This window comes from Crinia signifera, chromosome 9 (genome assembly GCF_055691185.1).
Source record: "Crinia signifera chromosome 9, ASM5569118v1, whole genome shotgun sequence".
Taxonomy (NCBI): domain Eukaryota; kingdom Metazoa; phylum Chordata; class Amphibia; order Anura; family Myobatrachidae; genus Crinia; species Crinia signifera.
The window spans coordinates 94,974,938-94,984,190 of record NC_139225.1 but is presented as its reverse complement, the minus strand read 5'-3'; the positions used below and the strand labels follow the sequence as shown (position 1 = coordinate 94,984,190).

General features: G+C 46.9%; 1 protein-coding gene across 1 annotated transcript; it reads left to right on the top strand.

Annotated features, from left to right (window-relative positions):
* The first annotated feature begins 5,928 nt into the window (after positions 1–5,928).
* SLC25A5 (solute carrier family 25 member 5) lies at positions 5,929–8,640 on the top strand. Its single transcript, XM_083159411.1, has 4 exons — positions 5,929–6,114; positions 7,142–7,628; positions 7,747–7,887; positions 8,128–8,640. Exons 1-4 carry the CDS (start codon positions 6,004–6,006, stop codon positions 8,283–8,285), a joined length of 897 nt encoding a protein of 298 aa, XP_083015537.1. The 5' UTR covers positions 5,929–6,003; the 3' UTR covers positions 8,286–8,640.
* The last annotated feature ends 613 nt before the right edge of the window (positions 8,641–9,253 follow it).

Genomic DNA, 9,253 nt, shown 5'->3' with positions numbered 1-9,253 from the left:
CCGGTCCCTGTTCTAGAGACTAATGGGGCATACACATGGGGTGATTTTACTTAACGATCTGAGCAATGTAGATTGCTCAGATCGCTCGAACACAGCACTGCACAGCGATGTGTGCTGAGCGATCTGTCAAGGCCATTGTTCTTCAGTGAGAACACTGGCCCTGACCGGCGATGTAACTAGATTTATCCTGCATGCTGGATATTAATCGCAGGGCGGTGCATTGATATCACTATGGCCCCTGCACACGGAGCAATGTAGGGGCATTTTCTAAGTGAATTGTATACTTTTTAATGGGAAAAATCTGGATTGGTTATGAATTGACTAAAGATCGCCACTTCAGAAAGTGCGATTTTTTTTGTTGCCGCAATTCGCATCCACCCCCCCCCCCCCCCCCCCCCAAAAAATGAACCCTATTAAATTTCACCCAGAATGCCACTGTATTTTATCAAAAGAGAAAGAGGATGCACAGCGCTGGGGTTTATGCTGAAGAATGTACACTACCACTGTTAGAAATATTCATAGCATTTATTAAATAACAATATATATGAGAATTCTCACAATCATAAAAATAAATATAAAATAAAGGTATTGTTAAAAACAATGGTACTTGTTTCCTAGCAGGGCGCCCGTCGGGTCCCATCGCATACCTTAACTTAAGGTATGCGATGGGACCCGACCGACCCGATTTCGGGCTTTTTTAGAGCTTTCCCGACAATGTAAAAATCGGGTCCATCGCATCCCATTATAATGCGATGGACCCGATTTAACATTGTATGTAATGTTAAATGGCCGTTTAAAATCGGGTCCATCGCATGCCATTATAATGGCATGCGATGCGACCAATGCGATGGACCCGATTTTACATAGGAACCAATGTTAAATGGCCCCCCATACACGATTTTTGTATGTCAAATGCCCCCCCATTGTTAACGCCACCCCACGATGAACCAACCCGAAGCGTGGCGAGCGCAGCGAGCCTGCGAGGGGCGGCGGTACGCGTCCTCCGACCTTTTCATACCCCCACTATCCATGTCGGCGTGGAGTTGATTTTATATAGTGTGGCGAGCGCAGCGAGGGGACGTGTAATACGTGACCCCTCACAGGGCTCGCTGCACTCGCCACACTTCTGGCTTGGTGGCTCGCTGCGCTCGCCACGCTATATAAAATCAACTCCACGCCGACGTGGATAGTGGGGGTATGAAAAGGTCGGAGGACGCGTACCACCGCCCCTCGCGGGCTCGCAGCGCTCGCCACGCTTCGGGTTGGCGTTGATCGTGGCGTGGCGTTAACAATGGGGAGCATACAATTAAAAATGGGGTCTGGGGGGGCATTTAAAATTGGGGCAATGTCAAATCGGGTCTCAGGGACCAGTTAACATTGGTTCCAATGTAAAAAATCGGGTCGATCGCATCGCATGTGATTTGGTTGCATGCGATGCGATCCACCCGATTTTTGCGACCCGATTTCATACAATTAAAATCGGTGGCGCCGTGCTAGGAAACAAGTACCAAAACAATTTATAAAGTTGAAAAAAATCTCTTAGACTGATATTATAATGGATGATATATTATAGCACCACAAGTCATATAATTGTTAGAACGCACTATATCAGCACAAAATAGTTACCAACTGGAGGTGGGGTGACAGTTTAGGTCTCCTTTAAGGAAGAGCTGCAAAAACTCCAATAAAATCCTGGATGTGACCCCGTGGGTCTGGGTATTCAAAAGATGGTAAGTATAGGCAGTCTGTTTATTATGTTGTGCCTTGTATACGGATTCAGTATTGAATCCCGGCGGTCGGGATCCCGGCGTTCAGAATCCCAATGCCGACAAGGGGGGGACGTGGATCGCCCCCCCCTTGCGGGCTCGCTGCGCTCACCACGCAGCGGGCCCGGTGCCTCGCTACGCTCGGCACACTAATTTATTCTCTCTCCAGGGGTGTCGTGGACACCCACGGAGGGAGAATGTGTCGGCATTTTGGCGGTCGGGATTCTGAACGCCGGGATCCCGACCGCCGGGATTGTAACTGCATCCCTTGTATACCACTGTTGGGTTTGCAATTGGAGACAATATGACGGTATGATTCTCCTTTTGGGGTAAACCGCACAGATTGGAATCCCCCTCTAGCTCCTGTTGAAGACATGTGAACACGTTGAAACGCGTTGAGCACTGGCACTTTATCCACTAGACTCCATCTTGCACCTCAGCACAAGACACCTTGCACCCTTTCTACACTAAACCTTGGACCGGTTATATCTCCAGGAAACAACAACTCAGCAGTTTCAGTAGTGCTGTGTCAGGTCTGTCCTCTCAAAAGGACTGCCCACAACCTCCATCCTCTGAACCACCTGGACACTGGGCAATCATCCGGGACTTGATTCCAATATGTGGGGTGGTGACCAGATTATGTAGGGCCACAGCGAAGGGCCTCAGATTTGTTGAGCCCTGAGATAAAAGAAGTTTCCTAAAAGTTCTTGGTCTGATGTACTCACTGGGTAAGATGGGGTGTTTTCACTCTTAGGTCCTTATTCAGATCTGATTGCAGTACAAATTTGTTTGGAACATGGGCAAAACCATGTGCACTGCAGGTGGGGCAGATGTAACATGTTCAGAGAGAGTTAAATTTGAGTGGGGGGGTGTTGAAACTTAAATGTAAATTGCAATGAAAAAATAATGCAGCCAGTATTTACCCTGCACAGAAACAAAATAACTCACACAAATCTAACTCTCCCTGCACATGTTACATCTGCCCCACCTGCAGTGCACATGGTTTTGCCCATTTTCCAAACAAATTTGTACTGCGATCCAATCTGAATAAAGGCCTTGGTAAGGAACAATTACAATGGTTAAGAGTTAAGAAAATAATTTATAACCTCCATAATGTGATCAGATATTTCTAGATAAGGAAATTTTCTACATATATTCTATGGGTAAATGTACTAAAATGGGAGTTCTATTGGAGATGGGATGTTGCCCATAGCAACCAATCAGATTCTACTTCTTTATTTAGCAAATTCTAGAAGATAATAGATATAATCTGGTTGCTATGGGCAGCATCTCATCTGCAATAGAACTCCCATCTTAGTAAATGTACCCCTTAATAAACTTTACTTTTATAAAAACATCACAAAAGCAATAACAGGAGCCAAGGTGCCAATGACACCATACTGTAAAGGGTAATACGATCATTAGGTCAATCCTATTAAGGTTGAAATGCATTGGTCAACACAAACATTAAGTCGACAAAGAGTTTTTCATTTTGTTTTTGAGCCAACATGCGGACAGGCGGTATTTCATGCCGTACCATTGACTATGGCGTGGTGGGAGAGTAATATAGTGTGCCGAGCGCAGCGAGGCACCGTGCCCAAAGCGAGGGGATGCGGTACACTTAGACGGTGTCCAAGTCGACTGTGTAGGCATCCGGGCCCCAAAAAAACGTGAAAAACTAATTTCGACCTTTTATATGTTGATCTAATGCTTGTATCGACCTTCTGACCCTGTCAACTTTACCCATGTCAACCTATTTCAGGTCTATCGACCTTCAGTGGTTAAACCAATGCATGTTGACCTAAAATGGGTCGACCCAATGACCCATACCCACTGTAAGGCCTGTAGTTTAACCTAGATAAACTATACAAGCATGAGGGGAATGTGGGTCTGACTGTGGGGGTAATTCAGACATGATCACTGCTGTGCAAAATTGCCTCAACCTGCAATCAGATAGTCGTCACCCAAACAGAATGAAAACCCACCCTCTGCACGTCTTTGAATGACTTAATATAATGGCTTAAATATCGCTAATTACCGGCAAGCTGCAAAGCCTTACGCAATTCACTCACCGTCTAATGATTTCCCCAATCTGTGCAAGTGTGGGTAACTCTGACCCTTCCACAACTGTGACAGTAACAGACCAGTCTCAGCCAGAGATAGAGGCGTAACTACCATTGCTGCAATGCACTGGGGTCCACTGCTGCCCGTCACCCACTGTTTTTCCCTATCACCCTCTGCTTCTCCATGTCACCTGTGCCGTGTTGCATATTGTGAATTTGGGTTTGTGTGGAGAAGAGGGGCCCAAATTATATTTTTTGCACCTGAGCTCACCACCTACAAGTTCCCCACAGGTATAAATAACTCCTTATATTTCAAGCCTTGAAACAATATTTGTGGTTATTTCCATGCTTTCAGGGGTGAGATGCAAATATTAAGTATCACCAGGATGTCTGAAGGAGGGACAGAAGATGATTTCTCATATACCTGCCGCGGCCCCTCCATTCCTGCCCACAGCCGCAGTTTCAGAGAACTGTCTGCTAAATGGGGGCGGACATTTTATGGTGGTCCTCATAGCAGAAGAAGGGAGCCGGGACCAGCGCCGCGTACTGAAGACAGGTAAAGACTGCGGGGGATGCCGGCGGGGCGGCGGGGTGTAACTATAGCACTGCAGCCCCCAGCGCCCGCACATGCACAGCGCCCCCCGCAGTCGCGGGGGCTGCGGTGCTATAGTTACGCCACTGGGTGGGTGTCCATATACCTGACTGGAGACCTTGTAACTTAGTTCCTCTCGTGAGAAACAAGATGATGAAATTGCACGGTCTGGAAAGGCTCCAACAATCAGCAGGTGGTGGTGTCCCAATAAGCAGAGTCCAGTACGTGTATATGAAGCACTAGAGGATGGAAATGGGAGAGGAGAGTTAGTTGGTCCAAGTGAGACCACAGCAGTTTGTGATCCAAAGTCCAGCAAGGGAGTGTGGCTTGGCCTGGCGCGTTTCGTTGTCCACAGACAACTTTATCAAAGGCAAATTTTTCTGGACGACGTGTTTCGTCGTCCTCAGACAACTTTTTCAAAGGCGCTTTTGATAAAGTTGTCTGAGGACGACGAAATGCGTCAGGCCAAGCCACACTCCCTTGCTTTTTTTTGCAAACACTGGTTTAGAGTATTATGGGGTGCATTTGAACTCCTTCCGTGGTATTCCCAAGAATTTTACAGGCTATTCCTTAGTGCCCAGACTGGCAAGCCCAGAAAATTTTCGGGAATGCGGCTGGTTAAAGCCGTGCAGCATTGCTGAGCTGATAGCTGAACTCAGGTTCAGCGTTGCGTGGCTCCAGCTGCTCAGCAGCTCGTCCCCTTCCCCTCCTGTCTCCCCACCCCTGACTGTGTGATATTCTATGATAGTGCACAGACATCACACCGGTTGCCAGGGGCAGGGCAGGGTATTTACATTACACCAAACAGTATTGCTCCTTATTCACACTGCACCACACATTAGTGCCATTAATACACATTACGCCACACAGTAGTGCATCTTATACACATAATTTTTCTGGACTTTGCAAAGGGTCTGCATGCACAGCAGTCCTCCTTCAATGAAGGTGGCCCTTTCTGTGATTGCCCCCTGGACCCCACATAGTGCATGTTTTGCAGAATCACAAGTGATATAATTAGCTTCACCTGTGGCTCTTTTTCAAATGTGTCAATGAGTAATGAATGCACCTGCCAGGTGTCTTGAAAAACGTGAAAACGAGACCGAGTTTGAGAACCCCTGTTCTCTGCTAATTTTACAAATAGAATCAACAATTCTATAGAAGCCAACTTTTACAAAGTATTGGGGGTTCCCTAGAGAGTTGACCTCGTACACTCAGTTTATGTGGGAGACATCATCATGGTTACAGGTAAGGTGTACTGTACTGCATGTCCTATGACTCGTCAGGCTTCTAAAACTGATTCCCAGTAATGTCGTCACCTAGCAACTGACCCCTTCCTCTCCTACGTCACCGCTCCCCACCGGCCCCGCCCCCTACTCTTACACTAGCTGCGCGCGAGACGCATTCCAATCCCCGGTCCTACGTTCCATTCCCCCGCCTGCCCCTGCCAATCAGAGGGGAGGTAAGGTGCACCCCGCCCCCTTGCTACATCACCAGCTATAAAAGCCGGCCATTTCAGTGAAAGCTCTCCCCAGCCCTCAGAAGGTTAGTGCTGCAGCAGGACTCAGACGCCAAACTACCAACCATGGCCGAGACAGCTATATCCTTCGCCAAGGACTTCCTGGCCGGCGGTATCGCTGCTGCTATCTCTAAGACCGCTGTGGCACCCATAGAGCGGGTGAAGCTTTTGCTGCAGGTAAGGAAGTGGCGGGGATCTTAGCGGTGACGGCGGGGCTGTTACGTAATGCTAGGAGGGTGACCGGTACCCGGACGTGGTCAGTGCCGTGAGGGCAAGCAGGGTGGTGCGTTACATGTGCTGAAGACCCCGCTGCAGTGATGATGCGTGGCTAGTGCTCGTTGACTGCAACGTCCTCTGGCCCTGTATAATCCGCATTGCCCTTGGCCGCCATCTAATACCCGTGGTGGCTGGGCTCACAGCTGGCATCGCCCTCTGAATGAATGTCGGGTGTGCGACTTCCTGATCCCGGCCAAGGTCGCCGCAAGGAGACGGCATCCGCCGGGTATGTCTGTGCGCCGGAACCGGCGCCGGTAACTGGGTGTAACCTTGGTGGGGTAGCGGCTCAATGAACGGTGGTGGCCCAGTTTCCTCCCTATAGGATAATAGGACATTATACCCTTTGTCATGTGTGCCCCGTGTATGGGCCGCGGCCTCTAAAAGCCGGTTTATTTCCGGGGCCGCCTCCTTCCAGATGGGGCCTGCTGTGCAGTCATTCCCCGGGATGCCCCTCCTCCCTCCTCACCACGTGTCTGCCGCCGGCACTATGAATGGGGAGATCACCATTTTGTGCCGCTCAGTATTGGGCTGTGTCTTAAAACGGGAGCCGCTTCCCCCTAATCTCGGCTCATCCGCTCTGATCATCCGGATGTTAGGGGCCAGATTTATATTTTTTTCTAAACCTTGTTTTTTTAATCTTGTACTCTTAAGTTCTGGGTTGAACAAAGTACAAGGTTTTAGAAATATTAATGGGGAGATGTACTAATCCGTGGAGAAAGTTGAGGTACTGGCCAATCAGCTCCTAATGCCCATAGTATGGGCCTTTTTTTTTTTTTTATTCATTTTGGAAAATGACAGCTGATTGGATGATACTTTATTTCTCTCAATTATCACTCCCGAGACTTAATCCATGTGCCCCCCTTGCATTGAAAGATCTGTTGTAAATTGTTTACATTTTTGGTGATCTATTGTATTCTTATCTGCCCAGGTCCAACATGCAAGCAAACAGATCACCGTTGACAAGCAGTACAAAGGAATCATGGACTGTGTTGTCCGTATCCCCAAAGAGCAAGGGTTCTTGTCCTTCTGGCGTGGTAACCTTGCCAACGTGATCAGATATTTCCCAACCCAGGCCCTCAACTTTGCTTTCAAAGACAAGTACAAGAAGATCTTCCTTGATAACGTTGACAAGAGGACCCAGTTCTGGCGTTACTTTGCTGGAAATCTGGCATCTGGTGGTGCTGCTGGGGCAACCTCCCTCTGCTTTGTCTACCCTCTTGACTTTGCCAGAACACGTCTAGCTGCTGATGTCGGTAAAGCAGGCGCTGACAGAGAATTCAGGGGGCTTGGAGACTGCTTGGCCAAGATCTTTAAATCTGATGGGCTTAAAGGTCTCTACCAGGGTTTCAATGTGTCTGTCCAGGGCATCATCATTTACAGAGCTGCTTATTTTGGAATCTATGACACAGCTAAAGGTGAGTTAAACTTATCAATGCACTGTTGGAGATTTTCAGTGCTGCTGCTGAAGTTAATACTTCATGCCTGAAACTTGGGAACACATATTTTTACACTTTTGTTGGTGCCTTCCACCAGGTATGCTTCCTGATCCCAAGAACACACACATCTTTGTCAGCTGGATGATCGCACAGTCAGTAACAGCAGTGGCTGGTTTTGCCTCCTATCCATTTGACACAGTCCGGCGTCGTATGATGATGCAGTCTGGAAGAAGAGGAGGTGAGTTAAATGTATTTATTTTGTGTGGCCCAAAGACCGAAACCTAGAAATGCTGCAATACCTGTAGTCCTAACTTCCATTCTGGGATTTCTAGGTTTGTTACTTGTGGGCTAAGGCATTCACTGGGGATCATGTACAATGTTTTAATTGTAATGTTATTGAGCGTCTTGTGCATAATGCAAGTCACACTGGTATTAGTGATGGTGGTTACAAAAAACTAACAGTTTGTTCTCTTTGCAGCTGATATTATGTACTCTGGTACAATTGACTGCTGGAAGAAGATTGCAAAGGATGAAGGGTCAAAGGCGTTCTTCAAGGGTGCCTGGTCCAATGTACTCAGAGGCATGGGAGGTGCCTTTGTGTTGGTCTTGTACGATGAGCTGAAGAAGGTCATCTAAACCTGTCCAATGTCTCACCTGGCATGCTGTATTATGTAACATACCCTGAACGTTCATGGACTTTCAAGTTTTTTTTTTTTTTTGATCAAACACACCTTTTATTTATATAAAATAACTAGTAATCTTACTGGTATCTGGGGATCAATTATATTCCATCACAGCAGCTTTCCATGTTAATATGAATCATTCCCTCTTCCCCAGTTACTCTCTATGAGGCCTGCAACATAGAATTTGTAGTGCATTGTGGATAGTAACTGGGCTGACTTGTTGGGACCCTGTGCTCCTTTATTTTTTATTTCAGTCATTCATGTTTTTAAGTAACTTAGGTTTGAGGAAATAAAAAATATGGATCTAGCTTGTGTGTCCTTAATCTTTTTGCTTTAGTTTGTCTATGCTGAAAACATGTGTTCTCAATTGCAAACTAGTGAAATGGAGCAATACAACTTGCCTTTTTCATCTGGGATATGTACGATGATGGCTACAAGCCTCTTAAGGTGCCTCCGATGCTGGCATCTGTTTTGTGCTTGCATAATATGCATTGCATGCCTTGTGCATGCAATGCGATGAAAAGCATGTGCAAAAAGATGTGCAGCACATACTTTTTGTACTGTACGATGAGATGCCGCAGGAGTGCACATCTCAAAGTACAAAGCGGACATCGGAGCGTCTATGGGCACCTTAAGTGTCTGTGCTCCAACTTGGTTGTATAGCAGATATTTAAAGTTCTTGTTACAAACTCCAGCTGTAAGGGAAAGTTTAGCACAGGTTATTAACTCATGTCTGTCCACTGAAATGCCAGTAACAGGCCAAAAACTAAACCTATAAACTTTAAGCATGCCATGACCTTTTGGTAAGGTCATGGTATGCATGCGCCAACTTGTCTAACCTTTGCTGCTCTTGGGTTGACATGTACTTTGACACTTAAGTCACAAGTTATGGGATTGATTATAGTCTGCATTAAGGCATCC

Coding starts and splice junctions, on each gene's coding strand:
- SLC25A5 (XM_083159411.1), top strand. CDS start 6,004: ATGGCCGAGACAGCTATATCCTTCGCCAAGGACTTCCTGGCCGGCGGT. Junction 6,115..7,141: donor GGGTGAAGCTTTTGCTGCAG/GTAAGGAAGTGG, acceptor TTATCTGCCCAG/GTCCAACATGCAAGCAAACA. Junction 7,888..8,127: donor GCAGTCTGGAAGAAGAGGAG/GTGAGTTAAATG, acceptor TTCTCTTTGCAG/CTGATATTATGTACTCTGGT.